The sequence below is a fragment of the Coenobita brevimanus genome, chromosome 24, assembly GCF_032717465.1.
Source record: "Coenobita brevimanus isolate Jiangsu-jjx chromosome 24, ASM3271746v2, whole genome shotgun sequence".
Taxonomy (NCBI): Eukaryota; Metazoa; Arthropoda; class Malacostraca; order Decapoda; family Coenobitidae; genus Coenobita; species Coenobita brevimanus.
Window position 1 is genome coordinate 5,074,652 of NC_136977.1, and position 22,546 is coordinate 5,097,197.

The 22,546-nt window shown below is 39.9% G+C and overlaps 1 protein-coding gene across 1 annotated transcript in view; it reads left to right on the plus strand.

The window, feature by feature from the left end:
* Nucleotides 1–22,546, plus strand: part of Atac3 (Ada2a-containing complex component 3) — a 72,936-nt gene that overhangs the window by 38,203 nt on the left and 12,187 nt on the right. The window contains exons 7-12 of the mRNA XM_080267695.1: nucleotides 3,714–3,811; nucleotides 7,788–7,854; nucleotides 10,386–10,589; nucleotides 12,369–12,480; nucleotides 13,288–13,362; nucleotides 18,737–18,885. Coding sequence (XP_080123821.1) covers nucleotides 3,714–3,811; nucleotides 7,788–7,854; nucleotides 10,386–10,589; nucleotides 12,369–12,480; nucleotides 13,288–13,362; nucleotides 18,737–18,885 — 705 coding nt within the window. The remainder of the gene's footprint in view (nucleotides 1–3,713; nucleotides 3,812–7,787; nucleotides 7,855–10,385; nucleotides 10,590–12,368; nucleotides 12,481–13,287; nucleotides 13,363–18,736; nucleotides 18,886–22,546) is intronic.

Here is a 22,546-nt window from a genome sequence, read left to right on the forward strand (position 1 = left end):
TTTTCTTTCCTTTACAGGTGGCTTTACATTGAGTGATGAGCCAAATGGTTTCCTGTAAGCCAAGAAACCATTTACTGTGCTGGGTGGTAACCATATAACCAAACCATACGTGCTCCCTACGTGTCAACAAGTGGGTTGGTGGAGGATTAGTGCCCCTCCCCATAAAACAAATAACTCAAAGTTAAATGGCCACCCCTTACAGGATTGTGGCGTCTGACAATAGATAGATAGATAGATAGTCTGGTATTATTATATACTGTATATTATACCATTTGATTAATGAAGTGGAGTTATAACACAGTACAGTACAGCAGTGGTAGTCAGAACAGTGTAAAAGCTGGTCATGTGATTCAGACTAATGTCTGATATATTGGAAAAAGTCCAGTTTAGCAGGGGGAAGTCCAGATGTCGCTTTTATCGGAATTTCACATTTTTCGGAATGGCTTGGGCCCCAATTAGTCCGTTATAATGAGGTCTTACTGTATTTGGCTTGTTACTCAGTGTAGAGTCACCCATTGGCAGAAGGAAGAGGAAAGAATGAAGGAAAGAAAGACAGAAGAGTAGGATGGAAGAGAGGAAAGGGCAGACACCCAAAGCAGCACTACATCGAGTGAGTGGATGGTGAGCGGCCCCACCTACTACAGATTATTATTATTGTTATTGTTATTATTATTATTACTATTATTTTTTTTTTATTACTATAATAATAATAATATTATTATTATTATTATTATCATCATCATCATCATCATCATCATCATCATCATCATCATTTAAGCACATCACCGATGTATGGACATACCTATTTTTTGAGAAATAATGAAATCATGGAGAAAAAGACTTTAGGAAGATCTACAGTAAAAGTCCTATTTTTCGGCAGGTGATTATTCGGTAGATCCAACATTTCGGCAGTTTTGAGAAATAGTCCCATTTATGAAAATCTGTGATTGTTCGGCAGATGTCTGGAATCATCTCGGCAGTCCAGGAAGTGTTATCTGTGACTTGTAGTCCTAATGTTTCAAAAACTTCTGTATGTTCACTAGTTTCTATATTTTTCAGATTCAGGTATAGTACTGTACTGATTACACTATTGCACAGTATCATACAGTACAGTAACCACCCCCCCAAATTAGCGAGGGTTACGTTCCAAGCCCCCTTGCTAATTCTTGAAATTCGCTCATTCTTGACGCCTTCCTGTATAGGGTTGTTAAGTGCCGGAGGTTATTTAGGGGTTAATGGAATACATTACTGTTTGCATCAATACTCACCCTTTCACATGTAAACAAAAACGAACAAAAGAATGACCTCTAAATGTACGTTTAACTTTCATCAGAAAGAACGTACTAATTCATATTTCTCCAGTTTATTTTATGCAATTTTCCGACTATTTTATTTTGTTTGGAAAAATACTGTGTACAGTACTCACTCCAAACATATTTGTACTAATATAAGTAGTGATGACAGTGTTCACCAATACAAATGATGTACTGAGCTGGTAGGTAATACAGTAATCCTTATACTATCCGGACTCCCACTTTCCGGACACCCCACTTACTGGACATTGTGGGCTTGGACCTTCACAACCCCCCCCCCCCCCCCACAAAAAAAAAAAAAAAAATCCCCCCCAAATCCAATTTTTTCCCCTCCCGTAATTTAATATTGCCACGCTGCACCGAACAGCTTTTACACCATGGACCCTTCATCCCTTTCTTCCTTCCCCCCTCCCCCCTCCTCTGTCAGGGTTGCCATTTGGTATTTTTCATTACCAAATATGGGCCAATTTGGTAATGAAAAATTCATTTGGTAATGAATCAGAATGATGCATTACCAAATGGATTTTTCACATGTATGAGGATACACAGGATGGAGATGGTGGATTGTCTGCTTTCTCTGATTAGTAGGCTAGCCTACATAGCATGAAAATAATCAACATGCTGTTATTTATAAGAAGAGTGATTACATGTATTTCCAGATGTATATATAATTAGTGAAGAATAAATGCTTCCTGTAAGAATTTGGTAATGAAAAGTTAAATTTGGTAATGAAAATTGAGGAGTTTGGTAATGTGGCCGAGTTCAGATCTGGCAACCCTGTCCCGTTACTGCCTAACGTTCTTTCAGGGAAGATGTTCATCGTAACCGATGCCGCACGTGCTCGTTTTTTATGAATAAACAGTGAATAAACCGCAATACCTCACCAGTAGACCACGTGGGAATTTATAGTGTTGTGCAGTGTTAAGAAATTAGAATTTAGAGTGCAACGGATGTGGAGTGAGTGTGGAGTGCAAAGTGGCGGTTGAAACTGGCGTGTTTCAATTAAGAAGAATGTGCAGTGTTAGACAGTTATAACTCACAGTGCAAAGAATTAAATGTAGCACAACACTGGATTACTGTACATGCTTCAAGAGCATTTTCACAACTACCAGAGCCTTAGAGAGTTGGAGGAGGTGGCCACAGACTTGCTGTAAGTACAGTACCCTGTACACTGCTAGGCCTAAGTATTTTCCATACTTCAAATTCTTCATTCTCTGGTTCCTTTTCATTTATTTCATGCTTTATGTCCATTATTGGTGTGAATAGGGTCTTCAGTAGGTTTAAATAAGTGCGATGCATGTCCAGTAGGGAGTTATTTAGGTGGCTTTCAAAGTTAGGCTGGGTTAGGGACCATAAGTACCAGTCTAGCAGTCAGAGGCCCACTTTCCGGACGGGACCACTTTCCGGATATGCCTTTGGTTCTGTTACAATGGCTAGTGGAGGGATTGCAGTATTCGGTATCATTTCGGCCATCCAGGAAGTGTTATCTGACTTGTAGGCCTACTGTGTCATTACACTTGTAAATGCTCCTTAATTTATATATATATTTCAGATTCAGGTATATTACTGTATTGATTACAGTATTGTACAGAGTACAGTACTCTCTCTAAACACAGTTGTAATACCACTAGTGGTGATGACTGTGTTCACCAATGTATTTAAGGTACTGAGTGGGTAGGTTTTTTGATTGTTCGGCAAATCCAATTTCTCGGCATCAGCCCAGTCCCATAGATGCCGAATAATAGGACGTACTGTATATAGATAAATTTAGCAATTATGTATAGTGAAGAACCTGTTAGTGAGGAACCTGAACCCTAAAGAAGCAACCTGCGGGAACTGCCTGATCAGCAGCCATTGGGTAAACAAGATGGTTGATCTGTGTACAGTACAGTGTACCTAGAATGCTTTCTTATAGAGTTAAGAATACAACTATTTAGCATTAGCAAGAATAAATTCGTACAGTAAGTGTGCCCCAACCTTTGAAAAGGGTTAATGAAGGTAGGCATTAACTCTTCAGTGGGAGAGGTTGCCCTTAACTGAAGTAAGTTGACTTGTGATAGCCAGATAAGTGTTTTCATGTATGCATTAGCTAGTAAAAGAAAGAACATCTTCAGTATGCACAGTCTCATTAGCTCAGTATTATCAGCATATAGCATTGTATATCTGTAAGTGTCAGTACTGCTCTGTATAAGGCCCATTGAGGGTAGAATGAGTAATATAAGAAAGTCATCATCTTGCAGAAGAGTAAATAGTGACTAATATTAGCATCTCCGATAATACGGATATCTCCCACTCTAATTAAATCAGCTAATAGTGGCAAGAACAGAAAAGTATCATTGTTCTGAAAGGGTTTAATAATTCAGGGTAATTTCAATATAATGTCTAGTCATTTTGTTTCAGTTGAAAATGACTCCCCTACATTGGGCATGTGACAGAGGACACACTTCCATAGTTCAGCTTCTACTCAAGCACAGTGCTCAGGTTGATGTCAGGAACAAGTAAGTTATAATAACAGGCTTTTACTTAGCCAGTAAACTGCAGCATTAGGATTTCATGTATCCCCTGTGGTGTTAAACAAAAAATCATCATCATCATCATCCAGACCTCCTTTCCCACCCTAGGGCAGGGTGAGGAGTAGCAATGTCCAGACAGTCCAAGTCTGCCCAGTCCAATGGGCCATGCTTCTATTCACTCATCATTGAAACCCCCGGAATCTTGGCTCTATCTGATACACCAAGAATATACACCACATTCTGTAGCTTCACATAGTGTCAATCTGGATGCTGTCACATTAAAAAGGGGTGCCAAATCCCTGATCATGCCCTTCTTCACACACCATTCATCCGGCCAGCTCGATTTCGTGTCAGTCCCCTAGCCTCACCGACTTCCTACCTCTCTTCCTCAACACACTCATCCACCATGCCACTTCACCTTCTCCTTGACCTACCTCGCCTCCTTCCTCCTTCAAATTCACTCAGATATACCTTTTTCACCACTATGTTGTTTTCCATTCTCTCCACATGACCATATTAACTCAGTACACTCTCTTCGATCCACATACTTCATCACTCCACATCTTTCACGAATCACATTATTTCATATCCTGTCAACTCTCTGTACTCCACATACATTCCTCAGCAGTCCCATCTCCACTGCTGTCACTCTTGACTTTTCATTTTCATGCCACAACATAGTCTCACATCCATATGTTAAAGTTGACACAAACGCTCCTTCATGTAAGCTTCATGCAGCCGCAACACTCGAGCCTCTGTTTCTTATCAAGGCCTTAATTGCACCAGTTACTTTCCTTCCATGTGTCTCTCTACTTTCCACTTCTTTTGCACATTTTCCTCTCTTTTCTATCACTGTACCCAGGTATTTGAACTCTCACCAGTCCCAGTCTTTCTCCATTCACTGTAACATCACACTGGGAGTCACCTTCTCTCTCAGTAACCATCACTTTACTCTTCTCTACATTTACTCTTAAGGCATAACGCTCACAGACATCAGCAAAACTGTGCACTAGTTTACCAGGTTCTTGTGCGGTATTTGCAAGTAGTACTACATCATCAGCATACAACAAATTTGAAACATTCGATCCATCTCTATTCATTACCAGTGCCATTCCTCTCTCCATTACTCGTTTTCTTACTTCTCTCAACACCCCATCCATGTATATATTGAACAGTTATGGACACACACACACACACACACACACACACACACACACACACACACACACACACACACACACACACACACACACACACACACACACACACACACACACACAATCTACCGTGATCAAAAATCAGTATTACTCCCTTTATATGAAAGAAAACATGTTGAGGTGTGGGTATGTTTAGTGTAAAGTTGGTGAATCTCATAGTTTAGTCATTCAGTAAGTTTTCTGGCGCACAATTTTATTCCACCCCCTTCTCTCCCAGCCCCCCCACGTGCCTACGAAAACATGTATTCTTGCCATATTTTTGCCACCTAAACATATATATATAGATATATATACGGTATATATATATACTGTATATATATATATATATATATATATATATATATATATATATATATATTGATATATTGATATATACGGTATATATATATATATATATATATATATATATATATATATTGATATATACGGTATATATATATATATATATATATATATATATATATATATATATATATATATATATATATATATATATATATATATATATATACGGTATATATATATATATATATATTGATATATTGATATATACGGTATATATATATATATATATATATATATATATTGATATATATATATATATATATATATATTGATATATATATATATATATATATATATATATATATATATATATATATATATTGATATATTGATATATACGTATATATATATATATATATATATATATATATATATATATATATATATATTGATATATATATATATATATATATATATATATATATTACCATAAAGACTATATTCTGTTTTTTTTTATGGAGGTGAAGATGCACTTGACAGGTTGGTGATGATTGGCTGAATGCACCATGTCTGAATAACTTTTACTAACCCAAATTTCCCCCTCAGATATATGCTGTCAATTAATAATGCTAACGAGTAAGGAGATTATGCAGTAATGTTGCATTCAGCCAGTCATCACCAACCTGTCAAGTGCATCTTTTCCTCGATAAAAAAAACTGAGTATACATCATCTTATTCGCCGATGTTTGTTCTAGCCAATAAACAAACAAATAAAACAAAAAAAAGTACAAATAGAAGTACAGTACATTAGGCCGGTGTGACTAAGCATTTCAGAATGTCAATCTCACTTCCCAACATCATAGCTCAAATGTTTTCTGTCATACCAAAAATTGTTATTTGATGTTTAGAAAGAGAATTTCATCAGGTTTCTAATAAAGTTTGCGGCATTTTGACATGATTTTAGTTTTCAAGAAAATAGTTAAAAACTAAAAGTCATTTCGTACAGGTAACTGATTTTTTGTTGAGAGTGCTCTAGCGCAAATGTTTTCTTACAGAGGTTATGTTTTTATTTCATCATCTTGTGTAGAATTTAATGGGCTTTCTCATGGTATCCACAGATTTTTCATGTGCCTCATAGTTTCCAAGTAAATTGCATAAAACTATTGGGTACCCATGCACGTGCTGCACTTTCATCATGGGCACATAGTAACTGTTATATTCGTGCCTATGTAATAATGAATTTTGATCAAAGATGTTCATTGTTATTTCATGTACATACATAGAATTTTATGTCCTTTATCATGGTTCTTTCTGGAAATTGATATGTCCAATACTTTTCGAGTACTGTAAATGGACGACAAAGGTAGAATACTCCTCCTAGCACGCTGCATATTTTTGCCCGCAAGTGAGGTAAAAACTCTCTTTTCCTCTGCCTGTACCTCCAGCCCTAGACATGACTTTCAACTAACCTCTGGATTACATATGTACGTTACTAGCTATCATGTATTTTATTATGATATTTTAGAGTCCTGACAGGACGACAGACATAGTGCTACCCTTCAGCCTGGCCGGTGGTGAGATACTGAGGATTACTGATACGCACTGCCCCATGAGAGGGCCAATAGTGTTGCCAAGTATTTACTTTGGACGCTAGACTAGCCTGCCAGGACGCACCAAAATTTGACGCAAATTGGCCAAAAAATTTTGGATGAAATTTTTTCTGCTTTGGAATGCAATTCGGGTCTCTGTGCTTTTACCAGAAAACACCCAAAGGATGCAAATTACGTCTTCATGCCTGGGAGGGTTAAATTGCAAGGTTTCAGTCCAGTGGTGACAATTTTTTTTTTTTTTTTTTTTTTTTTTTTTTTCATAGACAGTTTTTAGCATGATGACATGAAAGGACATATTTAATATGTGAGTAAGCTTCCCCGTCCCCCACTAATCAGGGTGGGTATTTCAAGATTCAAATTTATGAGGAGACTGCATCAAAAAATACAACTTAAGCAAAGAGGAGGGATAAGAAGGAAGAATGAGTAGCAAGATGGTATAGATGCCACCACAGAATAATACAGTATTTCAAGTTTTTATAAATGTAAGAAATTATTTATTTTTTATTTATTTTTTTTCTCCCTTCATTCATGTGATGTAAGTTGTGGTCATCCATTAGGCATTTATAAAGTAAGTCACAGTCCTTGGGTTAACCAGTGATTTATGTTTCCTCTGTATGGAGAAAATGAGTTAAGTTGGGACAGTTGTTATATTCATCCATCCATCCATCATCCAGTCCTACATTGCCCCATGAGGAGCGTAGGAGCCCGGGGCTAGGCAAGTTGTTCCTGACATTTAAGATGAGAGTGATGATGATTTCATAACATAATTTTTGTTCCTGTAAGAATGCTGATATATTAATATTTTTAAGGAATCACAATCATTGACTTTTATTTCATATCTTCCAACAGATTTTTCAAAACACCACTGCAGTTGGCAGTAGAATATGGACATGATGATGTTGCTGCCATATTACAGGTATTTTTTTTTTTCTCAAAGTTCTCTGTACACTTTTATCATGTGTCAAATCTCAGTACCCTGTATGTCATTTTGAGTGACATTAACAAAAGTCATTGTGCTTGCTACCTGATATTGATTTTTTTTTTCCCCTCCTCCTCGTTATTCTGTCTTAATCATGCTCATACTCTCTCATATTTTTCTGTAGCTTCATCAGTATGCTTATAATAGTCATCATCTTACATTATCTTCCATGCCTTCCATTTACCCAGTCACTGAATAAAAATTGTTTAGCATGCTACACCAATGTTCTCTATAACATCTAATTATCTAAATTCATTTGCTCATCCATGATATGCATATTCCATCTGAAATTCAGTTTTGTACACTTAATTGAAGTCAGTCTATCTATCTATTGCCAGATTCCTCAATCCCGTTCGGGGTGGCCACAAACAAATTGCCTCCACATTGCCCTGTCCCCCACCATTTCACTGCCCTTCTCCCAACTCACACCTCCCTCTCTCATATACCTCTCCACCTCATCCCTCCATCTCATCCTCAGCCTCCCCCTCCCTCTCCCCCTCTCCACCTCACTCACATACACTTTCTTCGTCAGTCTTTCACCCTCCATCCTCTCCATATGGCCAAACCACCTCCACATCCACACTACAATGCTCCTTTATATCCTCATTTGTCAGCCTGTCTCTCCATGTGACTCCACAGGCTCCTCTTAAATAACTCATTTCCACTGCTCTCACTCTTGACTTGTGCCCTTCCAACAACGTCCAAGCTTCACTTGCATACGTTAGAGTTGGTATCACAATACTGTCATGTAGTAACTTTTTCACTTCCATGCTCACTTCCCTATTTCTTATCACTGCTTTCAAGGAACCAGCAACCTTTCTTCCCTGCTGTACCCTTTCAAGCACTTCACCCTCCAAACCTCCATCCTTACTCGTCACACTACCGAAGTACTTAAACATACTCACATTTTCCAATTCCTCACCATCCAACCTCGCTGTACATTCACTGACTTCACCTCTCTCAAAGACCATCACATTACTCTTCCCTACATTCATCTTTAGATTCCGTTTCTTACTCATTCTCCCAATCTCATCCACCAAGCCTTGCAGCCCCCTTTTGTCTTCGCCCAACAACACAGTATCATCTGCAAACAACCGTACAGGGAGTTTCCAAACACTACCCTCTCTCACCAGGGCCACTCCAACATCCACTACCTACCTTGTACCTCTTTTCTTACCCCATCCATGTACAGATTGAACAACCATGGAGACATGACACATCTCTGTTTCAACCCAACCTTCAAAGAGAAAAATTCACTCAGTTCACCATCCACACGAACTGCAACCTTAGCACCATCATGCATACTCTTCACAGCATTCAGCAACTTCCCATCTACTCCATATATTCTTAATACTTTCCACAATCCTTGTCTATCCACCTTGTCATATGCTTACTCCAAATCCACGAAAGCCGCATACAACTTCTTTCCCTTCCCTAGAAACTTTTCCACTAAAGATCTAAGAATGAATATCTGATCTACACAACCTCTTCCCTTCCTAAAGCCTCCCTGTTCTTCTCCAACTAATTCCTCTGTTATTACCCTAACTCTGTCAATAAGTATCCTACCATACACTTTTCCTATTGTACTAAGAAGACAAATGCTCCTATGAGCACTTCTTTTTCCCCTTTTCCTTTGTCTATCTATCTATCTATTGCCTGATGCCATAATCCCGTTAGGGGTGGCCATTTGACTCTGAGTTATTTGTTTTACAGGAAGGGGCACTAACCCTTCACCAACCCACTTGATGACACGTAGGGAGCTTTGTACAAGGGAATAATTATACCTGACTTCCAATCCTCCGGAACTCTACCTTCCTCCCAGGCCAATCTGCACATCTTCCACATCCATTCTACTTCTATCTCTCCCCCATGCTTCAACATTTCACCACACACTCCATCAATTCTTGGGGCTTTCCTCAATTTAACTTTCTTCATTGCTTCCACAACTTCTATCCTACTGATTTCTTCCTGTCTTCTCACCTCCCTCCTTTTCCCAGCCATTCCCCAGCCATTTGTACAGTACTTTAAATGAAATAGTTGAATGTCCACAAAAGAGAGATAAATAATGAGATTTTGAATATAAAAGAACATATTTTGTCTGTTTGGGGCTGGCAGGTAGTAGAAGGCTGACTTTGTAATAGAGTGCTCACAATTTTTTCACTTCAGCTTAAAAAGAAATAAAAACTTATGATCTTTTTCCAGCTTTTGTATTATTACAGTGGGCATAATGTTGATAGTACTATTCTCAGTCAAAGCATTGGATAAGAGGGATGCATATCAGCAGTTGCAGGCAGAACTGTCTGAAATATACCCAAGAATTTTCTGATGAGGGATTTATTGTCTGTAAATGGATTTGATACATCAGTGAACACAGGACAAGTCTTTTCCCACATCTGAAGAGTGGATAAATTTAATGCAGTATTCATATCATGTGATAGCCAAGTAATGTAAGTTTCTGTCATATGCAGGGTGGTGTTATTGTGAAGGAGGAAGGCTTTGATAATGGTGATGATGATGATGATGATGATGGTGTTAGTGAAGAAGTAGATGTCGATGTTGATGATGATGATGATGATATATGCATGGAGAACATTGCACTCGGAGGCGGCTTGGAAATACCTGGAGTGGAAAAGATTGAAGAGGTCCACACTCAGGAGATGCTGGTCCAGGAGGTCAGTATATTGTTCCTGTTTCATTACTGTTTTTTTGATAGGCTAAGGGAGGTGCAATCCAGTGGTATAGTTGTGAACCAATGTTTTCAGTGACCCAGGATTGGATTTGTTTGGCTTGTGAGAAATGATATGAGGTCTGTTCAGAAAGTATTCAACCTCATTTTTTTTCTCACCAACCAGTTAGAGAATAGCGGTAGGGTTTTGTGTAGTGCAGTTTAGGACCTTTGTGTGCAAGTGTGATTGATGCCAGCTGCCATGAGTAACTTAGTGGCTGTCAGTAAGCCTGTGTTCATGTACATATGCCTGAAGCTCATTGCGTTCCTGCGTTCGTCACAACTGAAAAAGTGGAACAACATTACTACAATAAATTTTGTGAAAAACTAGGTGATATCCAAGTTGAAGCTATCTGGTAGATCCAGCAAGTTTTGGAGAATGAAACCGTGAGAGTTACACAAATAAAGGACTGGTGCAAACACTTAAAAAATAGCTGACTGTCAGTTGAGAGTGATCAGTGTCTTAGGAAACCATCAACAAGCAGGAGAGCTGAATATGTGAAGAAGTCTGCGATTTGGTCGTGGGAAATCATCAGTTGACTGTCAGAGAAGTTGCTAATGGATCAACACACAAAATTTTAACAGATGATTTGGGTATGCGAAGAATTGTCACCAAATTCGTTCCAAAGCTCCTTTCACGTGAACAACAAGTTCTGCGAATGAACATTGCTTAAGACATGTTGGAGTGTGCAAGTTGTGATCCAGACTTTCTGAAGGCTGATATCACTGGAGATGAGACTTGGACGTATGGGTATGGCCCAGAATCCAAACCAAAATTGTCCCAGTGGAAGCATGCAGGGTCGCTTCTGCTAAAAAAAGCACGACAGGTCTGCAGCTAGGTGAAATGTTTTTTTTTTTTCCAACAACCATGGTGTGCATCACGAATACGCACCAGAAGGTCAGACTGTCAACAAACATTACTACCTCAGTGTTATCTGTCATCTTCGGCGGAAGTGACCAGACCTTTTGAAAGTGGCAAGTTGGAAGCTGCACCATGACAATACCTCTGCTCCTTCTTTTCAACTGATTTAGGAATTTTTGGCTAAGCACAACATCCTGCAGGTCTGGCAGGCACCTTGCTCACCAGACAAGGTTCCGTGTGACTTTTGCTAATTCCCCAAGCTCATATTTGAGATCATGGTGAATGCACTGAAGCACTGGCAGGAGATACTGAGAACCAACTTTGAAAAGATGTTTCAGGCAGTGGGAAAAACACTGGGTTATGTCTGTCAAGTCAGAAGGGGCCTGCTTTGTGAAGGATTATTGTCCTAGCTCAACAGGTTAGCTGTTTAATTTTTTAGAGCATAAGGTTAGATACATTCTGAACATGCCTCATAAGAATTTTATATCCAGTTATTCAGATGCACTGCTTATCCATATATGGCCAGCAACAAAATTAATAATATCATTAAAATGACTTTGCTAATGCCACTACACTTGTTCTGTACGAGGTATGGATTTAGATTTGAAGAGTGGTTCATGTGTATTAACTGATTTATGAAAGATTTAAATCCTATGTACAGTACAGCAATATGGTACATTTATGTTTAATCTGAAGCACTTGGTTTGATATACCATATCAGTAAAAATGTCTTTGGTTTTGTTAAAACTAAGGCAACTTGATGTAGAGAAATTTTACCCTTAGCCTATATGCAGAAACTCATGTACCAGTATTACCGTTCATACTCTAATGTATGTACTATCCTAGACTGCCTCTGTCCATCAGATATCTGAAGGTGGACCTGATGTTAATGAGAGTAGCAAGAGTTCCAAGGAGGAGGACATTCCCACTGTTGGTAGTGACCTTCCACACTCCATTCTGACGGATGACTTGGAAGGTTATTTAATACTTTTTTGTTGGTTGTTAATTAAGTACAGTCATCTCTTAACATCTGCGGTGGTTAGGTAACAGAAACACCTGCGAATGTTAAAAATTCGCGGATATCTGCTGCCCCCCCTTAAAAACACCTCTGGTCACCCCATTTCCTTATATAACTAAAGAAAAACCCTATGTGCATGTTTACAACCACTTTATTTATTACAAGAACACTAAACAACTACCGTACTTTATTTAATACAAGAACACTAAAAGTTAAAAGTAATGAATAGTGTACTCCTGCATGGCATCTTCTGACTACTGTGCTCATCCCAGCTCCCTCCAAAAAGAAGAGTGTTACAGTATATTTCATTCACTGGATAATGCCATTACTGTACTAAAACAGCCACGAACTGTGCCTGGGATAATGTCACAGTGTCAGCAGAGTTCAACAAGATTTTCTTTTTTTTCTGTAGCCATCTGTGGATATTCAAAATCGTGGATGTTAAGGGATGACTGTATGGTACTGTTGTTAGTGTCTGTTTAATAGTTCCTCATGTGTAAGTTTAAATTTCTAAAAACTGCAATTTTCAACAGAAATTGTTTAGTAAGGTAATATTGTATCTCTTGGACTGAAAGGGTCTCAGCATTATCTTTGTACTTCTTCTTTGATGGTATTTGTGTGTGTGTGTGTGTGTGTGTGTGTGTGTGTGTGTGCAAGCCAGGACATCACATAATTGATCCAGCGAGTACTGAAATATTACTGAATTTAATAGTACCAAGTAGAATGGATATTAGTTATGCTAGTATTTTGATGTGTCCTCCACAGATCAGAACATCTCAGTGTTAGCCACTCTTGCTGAGCTTGCACATGCCTCTCCCAGAGCAGCCCAGGCCACTGTTGGTGAGACCACATAGCTTTAGACATCACTCATATCTCTAATCTTGTATAGCTGTAGTAGATTCCCATTGGTGGTAGGAAGGGATGCTCACCATCCACCCACTTGATGTAGTGTTGCTCTTGGGTGACTGCCCTTTCGTCTCTTCCTTCTTTCTTTCCTTCCTTTCTCTTCTGCCTGTGTTTCCTTAATTCTTTCCTCCTTCATTCTGTCTCCTTCATTCTGGCTACGGGTGATCCTACACTGAGTGACAAGCCGAATGGTTTCCCGTGCACCAGGAAACCATTTACTACTCTTGGTGGTAACCATATAACCAGATTATGGAGCCTGGTGGTTTAGTGGATAATTAAAGCTCTCCAGTCGGATTAAGTCGGTGTAGGTTTATATCCAAGGGGTGGTTGGGGTTTATTGCTCACTTAATGCCACTCAGATGAGTGATGCTGGTCACTCTCATCTTAAATGTACGGACCATCTTGCCTAACCCTGGGCTCCTACACTTCTCATGGGGCAACACTGGATTAGATGATGAATGAAAGAATAAACACCACGTACACTCTGCAGCAATAATCCTGTCACATCTTCAACCTCTCTTTCCATAGGCTCTGATAATCAGGCTCTTGATAATACAACAGCTGATGCTGATTGCTTTATTTGTCCATAGATCATTGTCACCAGTGTCATTTTCTTTGGATTCAAGGGACTAATTTTTCAAAGAGCATAGACAGAAATGTGACCATAGACAGAAAAGCAGGAGAGATAACAGGATTATATTTGATGATAGTACCTCCACCAGTATTTATAACTTTATGTAACTTAATGCCTCCCATGACATTTTCCTGCACAATGTGTTGGTGCTTTTGTTCATGCTATGTGGCTCCACCTTGTAAAACAGCTAACTCGAGACAAACAGCCACCCCTTACAGGATCATGGCATCTGTCACTAGATAGATAGAGTCTGTATGCACTGCTGGTTTCTTTTGTATCTTCCCATGTGCATTACTTTTGTTTTTTTTTTGTGCCACCTACTAATGTAACTTTAGTCTCTTGTGTTTGCTTGTATATTACCATACCTAGTTTGTTCTTGCAATTTCATGAGAGTTAAAGACCAAGAATGGAAAAGCTAAGAAACAAAGCATTGGTTGATATGAGCTGAAGTTACTGGAGGAGCTAGGGCCAGTGAATTGTAAGCAAATGGATTTGAAAAATTTGTGAAGTGTACTGTATGTATGGAGTATTTGGTTATGAATGCTATTCTTGTATGTTGTGTTACAAGTAAGAGTATTGACTAGGAAGAAAGAAACATGCATGTATGATTTTGAAGTTCAAAGAGCAGGGGGGCGGGGAGGGGGAAGGAGTGTTTTTGTTGCATGTAATGAAAGGAAGAGTGAATGCATTGTATTAAAAAAAAAAAAAAAGTGGTTAGTTTTGGTGCATTTAGAAAAAAAAAAGTAATTTAAACTACTCTGAAAACTGGAAACTATTTTGTCATTGGAATAAAAAAAATGAAAAACAAAGATTTGAAAATTAAAAGGATGACAGGAGGGCAAAAGATACCTAGTAGAAAAAAAAAAATAAGAAGCTCATGGAAAGTCCATTAACCCCTACACCGCGGGCTTGTTTACCAATGACTTGCGTGTGCCGCGGGGTTATTTGGGCTCCGACAGACTCTCAAAAAATATTTGCCAAAAATCAGTTATTAGTCCTAGAATAATAAAATTACATATGCTTATGGCACATACCTTCAGCTTTCTCCTGGAATGATTGTTGAGCCTTCGTCGGTTACCGTAGGACTTGTGGAGACCTCTGAAGTAGGGTAACGAAGTCTCCACTTTACACTTCCCAACAACCCGTAATATGATTACCACAGCCAGATACAAACACTATAAACACTATTCTACAATTTTCAAGTAGTTTGGGATCCATACTCAAAAAAAAAAACACTGTGAAAGCAATGGAAATTACGAGCGCGTCTGATCGTCGCACTGGCACTAGTTCGCTCATGGTAGTCTGTCATTTATTATTCATAAAACCCCTCACACTTTATATTTCTATTACTATATAACACTTATATATATCTACAGTCTTTATCCATAAGTTTCCTTCAGTAGTATTAGTTTATTGTCACTGTAGGGATTCAATTTCTTTCAGTAAAATACGTAGCATTCACTTTCTCGTCCTGTATACTGGCATTGAGAGTGAATGTCACTTTCATCTTCACTCTCATAACTCATAGCATTCAGACATGCTAGAGTGAAACTTTCACTTTCATTACTCCTAGGGTATGTACTCGTATTCTTATAATACTACTCATTTACATTTCTATTTACGTTCTCTATTTTATTTACGTTATTTACATTTCTATTTTATTTACACTGTGTTGTGCACTGTCACTTGAAATAACTTATAAAACTATTTTCCATTGTTCACGTATATTTACATTCATTACTTTCACTTGCTGTTTACACATTATTTACAATTCCACTTGCACTGTTTTACTCAATAGAAAGATCGTAGTCACTCTTTTATCAATTGTCAGCCCTTTACCTCTTTCCACACGAGGTTTAGTTGGGGGTAAAGGTCACAGAGCCATTTGCATGGGGGTGAAAAAAGGCCTTGAAGTCAGCAAGATGAAACATACGTCCTCTCACTTCGGAAGATGAGAGTACACTGATAACGCAGGGGCCAGGCCAGCTAGCCTAGAGGCCTGCTTTAGGGGTTATTCAGAGTTACCAATATTACTTCTTGAAACAGCTAAGTCTAGCACTGATATGATTGGCAGGAAATCTAGACAATACATTATAAATTTGGTAGTTCCAGGTGAATGTAAATATCATTTAGGCTTCTCCCTTCCCTCCTTACATGTATATTTATTACGAAAATAGATTAGAGGCCTACTTAGGAGATATATAATCAGAGCTACCAATGTTAAATCTTGAAACAGCTTTGTGTAGCACTGATATGATTGGCAGGAAATCTAGACAATATATTATAAATTAGGTAGTTCCAGGTGAATGTAAATATCAATTAGGCTTCTCCCTTCCCTCCTTACATGTATATTTATTACGAAAATAGATTATACGGCATATTTCAAGGGGAAAAAAACAGCGAAAATTAGCGAACGAGTGCACGTGAGGTGTTGTCAGGTGATAATTAGCCAATTCCAGGTGTATGGCACTCTCACTTACCTGATTTCTTTCTTGTATATATTATTTGGTATAAGAATACGACATAGGGCTTATTTCAATGGATGAAATCAGTGAAAAATTCCAGGGAAGATTTACTTAGCGTAGCATGGCCGGGCAGGCGAGAGGATGGGGTAATGGAGGGGGGGTAGGGAGGGGAGTCAAGAACGGGGAGAAATGGCTAAATTGTCAACAATGGATGGGAGTACAGATGAGATTAGGAGTGCTGACTAGTGTTGGACATTGTCAGTACTGATAGATGATACAAGCCCCCACTTGAAAGCCCGGGTGAATTCAAAATAACACAGAATCACAAAAGCGACGCCCCGCGGTATGATCCCTTGCTCCCAAGTGTCACGAAAGTGACGCCTCGCGGTTAAGGGGTTAAGAAAAGCAGGTGAACAGGAACGATCAGAGGAGTTCATAGTGCAGACAAGCATGGTTCGTGCCTATGAATGTCACTGATGGAAATAAAGACTGATGTGAAGTGGTTATTGATGTTGCTGCCATTGTTGATCAACCCCAGTCTGTCTGGGTTAGCAGACCTATCAACCACAGGCTTGCAACCACCCATGCTGGGCCTTCCCTTGCAATGAACCAATGTTCCCTAGTGGTTGACAGTGCCTCGCCACAGCAAGATCTGGGGAAAAGTTTGGAGGTTTGGTTCCAGGGTGGATGCCACATTTGTGTCTCTCCACCCAGTTAACAGGAACACCATAGTAGACTCCATTTCACTTCATAATCTGGTTACATGGTTACCACCCAGCTTTGTAAATGGTTTCCTGGGTTACAGTAGACTATGAGAGTTGTCACTCAGTGTAGAGCCACCTGAAGTGGAAAGAAGAGTAATAAAAAGTGACAGGAAAGAAAGGGAGAAGTAGGAAGAGAGGAAAATAGACATGGAAGTTGAATGATAATGGTGAAGGAAGAAGTAGGCATCATTGCATCAAGTGAGAAATGCATCTACAAAGCAAAATAGAGTAGTATGTGCAAATGGTTTTGCTGTATTTGTATGGTAGAGATATAAGTTTGTACACTTAAATGATGTGTGATTGATTGCATGGTCCATCATCATCATCTAATCCTATGAGGAATGTAGGAGCCTTGGGCTAGGCAAGTTGGTCCTGACATTTAAGATGAGTGACCAGCCTCAATCATCCCTGAGTGGCATTACATGAGCAATAATCCCCAGCCTCCCCATGGATATGAGTCTGCACAGGCTCAATCCGATTGGAGCGCCTTAATTACCCACTAAACCACCAGGTGCTATAATTTGGTTATATGGTTACCACCCAGCATAGTACCCGGTAATTGGTTTCTTGGTGTGCAGAAAACCATGTGGCTTTTCACTCAGTGTAGAGTCGCCCATAAACAGATGGAAGAGGAAAAATTGAAGGATAGAAAGATGAGGAAGGAAAGAAACAAGGAAAGGGCAGTTACCCAAGAGCAGCACTGCATCGAGCGAATAGATAATTTAGTGCTTTTTTTCTCTTAGTTCATTATACCTCACTCCATTTTTTATAGATAGGAATTCTAGTAGTCCTTTCAAAACTTTGTCCATCCATCCATCCATCTATCATGTAATTTCATGTTGCCCCATGAGGAGCATAGGAGCCTGGGGCTAGGCAAGTTGGTCCTGGCATTTAAGATGAGAGTGATCAGCCTCACTCATCCCTGAGTGGCATTATGTGAGCAATAAACCCCAACCACCCCTTGGATATAAACCTACACAGACTTAATCAGATTGGAGCACCTTAACATTCACTAAACCACCAAGTGCCATAATTTGGTTATATGTTTACTACCCAGTGTAGTAAATGGTATCCTGGTATACAGGAAATCATTTGGCTTGTCACTCAGTGTAGAGTCATCCATAGGAAGAAAGAAGAGGAAAGAATGTAGGAGAGAAAGACAGAAGAGGGAGTGTAAAGTCACCCTTAGGCAGAAGGAAGAGGAAAGAATGATGGAAATAAAGAAAAAAGAGGAAGGAAGGAAGAGAGGATCGGTCAGACACCCAAAGCAGTACTACATAGTCTACATCAAGTGAGTGGATGGTGGGCATCCCACCTATCACATTGAAAACTTTGTAAGCTTAAATTTTGTTCTGGATTTTAATGTCTGTTGTATCTTTGGGTGGGAAATGAGATTGGAATGATGATAGTGATGATGATGATGATGTATCTTATTCTGTCAACAGACATGTCTAATGCTGCAGCCTTGGAGCTCCTGAAGGCCCAGGCAGCCCTGCTTGATGAGCCTTCTACTCTAGTTACCTCTGCCATTGCACATGGTCAAACTCTACACCTCACAGAGGCTGGTAGACAGGCTCTAAAGCTTATTAATAAGGTATAGTGATCCATTACTTAATGTAAGAAGTTGCATTGATAACTGGAAATTTAATGAAAGTCTGGTACAACTTTTTCAGGAACTGACCTTCCACTAATGTGTTCTCTACTTTCAGTTGTAAAACTTTACATTCACACAGCAGGCTTATGGTAAAGTTCAAAATTTTCTGATTATCAAGGATCTTGGTCCTTCCTCCAGCATATACCAACCCCCACTCCTCAGTGGGATGGATGCCTAATATCAGTAACCATACCACTTTTGGAGATTTTGTTTGTAACCTCTTAGTGTATTGTCTGTTAGCCATTCATCATCATCATCATCATCATCTGGACCTCCTTTCCCACCCTAGGGCAGGATGAGGAGTAGCAATGTCCAGACAGCCCATTTGCCCACTCCAGTGGACCATGCTTCCATTCACTTATCATTCAAGCCCCCAGGATCCTGGCTCTATCTGATATGCCAAAAACGTTCATCGTGTTCTGTAGCTTCACATAAACATATCCATTGGAGTCAGTCCAGATGCTGTCCCATTAAAAAGGTGTCAAATCCCTCATCATGTGCTTCTCCTCGCAGTATTCATTCAGCCAGCTTGAACTCGTTAGTCCCCTAACCTCACCGACTTCCAAACCTCTCCTCCTCACACACTCATCCACTGTATCCCTCCACCTTCTCCTTGGCCTACCTCGCCTCCTCCCTCCTTCAAATTTGCTCAGATATGCCTTTTTCACCACTCTTTTGTTACCCATTCTCTCCACATGACCATACCATCTCAGTACACTCTGTTTGATTCTGGTGTCCACAGACTTCCTCACCCCACATCTTTCATGAATCACATTATTTTGTATCCTATCCTCTCTTTGTACTCCACATACATTTCTCAACAGTCCCATCTCTACTGCTCTCACTCTTGATTTTTCATTTTCATGCCACACCATAGTCTCGCATCCATATGTGAAAGTTGGCACAAATGCTTTCATGTAAGCCTCGTGCAGCTGCAACTCTCAAGCCTCTGTTTCTTATCAAGGCCTTCATTGCACCAGCTACCTTTCTTCCTTATGTCGCACTACTTTCCACTTCGTTTGCACATTTTCCTCGCTTTTCTTTCACAGTACCCATGTATCTGAACTCTGTCACCAATCCCAGTCTTTCTCAATTTACTGTAACATCACACTGGGAGTCACCTTCTCTCTCAGTAACCATCACTTTACTTTTCTACATTTACACTCAAGGCACGACACTCACAGACCAGGCTTGGGTCCGAGTACATGGACTCGTACTCGTACTCGTACTTAAGTACACAATATAATGTACTTGTACTTGTACTTGGGTTTAAAATTTCCATAGTACTTGTACTTGTACTTGGACTCAAAGTACTCGACAGTTTTACAAGTACTTTCGAGTACAACCATGATATATAAAAGTGGTGAGGGTAACAATGGTGTGTCCTTGGAGAGGCCAGGTGGCCTGGGTTGGTGAGTCACTGAGGTCAAGTGGTGTACAGCCACACCCACTAACTCCTGATAAGCTGCTTTTAATATGTTAGCACCTTGGTACTAATTGCAAGGAGTGAAAAACAGCTGCCTGGAGCCCTGGACAGCATGCTGTGTCACTGAGAGGCAGAGCGACCCAAGCCTATCAAGGGAGATTTGCCCCAAACTCCTCATGAATAAAGTCGAACATTCAGTTCAACTCCGGAATCATTTTGACCTTTATGGTCGCTGTTACCCTGATGGAGGGGGAGGGAGGGGAAGGCGATAATCAAAACCAGGCCAAGTCAGGACGCAGGGACGGATATTGTTCAAAAATTATCTTATTACATGTATGTAGGTACCGTATATATATATATATATATATATACTGTATATATATATATACAGTATATATATATATACCTACATAAACACCATAAACTGCTGAAAACAATTGAGGTTAAATCAGTAAAATGTACTCGTACTTGGATTCGAGTACAGCACAAATGTACTCGTCCTTGGACTCGAGTTCAGCTATAAAACGGAGTACTTGTACTTGTAATTGGATTCGTGATACCGTAATGTAATCGTACTTGAACTCGGGTACAGAAAAATGTACTCGAACCCAAGCCTGTCACAGACACCAGTAAAACTCTGCACTAGTCTACCAGTTTCTTGTCCGGTATTTGCAGGTAGTACTGCATCATCAGCATTCAACAAATTTGAGATATTCCATCCATCACGATTCTTTACAAACGCCATCCCCTTCTCCATTACTTGTGTTTTTACTTCTCTCATCATCCCATCCATATATACATTTTCGTTTTCGTTTTTGAAGGCTCCAATATGCTTGCATGCGTCAGCCTTGGTCACCTAATGGTGGCTGTCCATGCTGCATGATCTATTGTAGCCTCCCTGTTCAGACCCATAACCCTGAGGTCACACTTAATGACCTCATCCCACATCTTTCTCGGTCTACCCCCTCGTAACCCCACCTCCAGTATTAACACCTCTCACCTTCTGCACCCAATTATCATCCCCCATCCTCTCCACATGTCCAAACCACCTCAATCTACCTCTCCTCATCACAACACCAATACTTTCCAATCCCATCCTACCTCTCAACTCTTCCATCGTAAAGCCCCCCCAGACCGTGCACGCAGGGATGCACTGCACATCCACCTAATCATTGTCATTTCTTTACGTCTGAGCCTGCGAATATCCTCCTCCTTTACTGTGCAGGTCTCATTACCATACAGCATTGCACTCCTAACACATGCTGCATGCAAAGACCTCTTAGCACATAGGGAGAGTCCTCTCAATGTTAGGAGAGGCAACAGCTTCCTGAACTTCTTCCAACCACTTCTCACCCTAGCCACAGAGCTAGCTCCAGCCCCACCTCCAGCACACAACATGTCTCCCAAATAACAAAACTCTTCCACACACTCAAGAGACTCACCAGCAGATTTAATCCTTTCATGCCTGACAGTCTCCACCTGCTCTCCCCGACACGCCATACACATAAAATCGGCATTATCTTGCAGTCTGCCTCTGATACCACTACATCTCTCTTGCACCCATTTATCACAAACACTGCACAAGATGGAATTACTTCCCACGCCCTTGTGGCAAACTGCACATGGCCATTCTCCCTCGTCTATGACAGTACTGCCACCAACCCTTGATATCACTTTTGTTTTATCTGCATTTACCCTTAAGCCCTTATGCCCCATACCATCTCTCCATTTCCTAAATCTTTCCTCTTCCTCCCTTTCATTCTCTGCAATCAACACCAAATCATCAGCATACAACATCTCCCACGGGAGTCCATTTCTGAAGTCACGTGAGAGGGCCTCAGGTACCATGATAAACAACAAGGGACTCAAAACTGACCCCTGATGCACACCAACATTCACGGAAAACTCATCACTCAAATCTCCATTCACTCTTACCTGGATGTGAGCACCCACATACATAGCCATAACCACCCTAACCAGCCACTCCTCCAAGCCAAGCTTTCTCATTGCCCGCTTCACCACCTCTCTTGGGACTCTGTCAAAGGCCTTTTCCAAATCAACAAAAACAAAATAGAGATCCCTTTTCTTCCCATTATATTTTTCCTGAAGCTATCGAACAATGAATATGGCATCAGTGGTCCCCCTGCCTGGCATAAACCCAAACTGCATCTCATC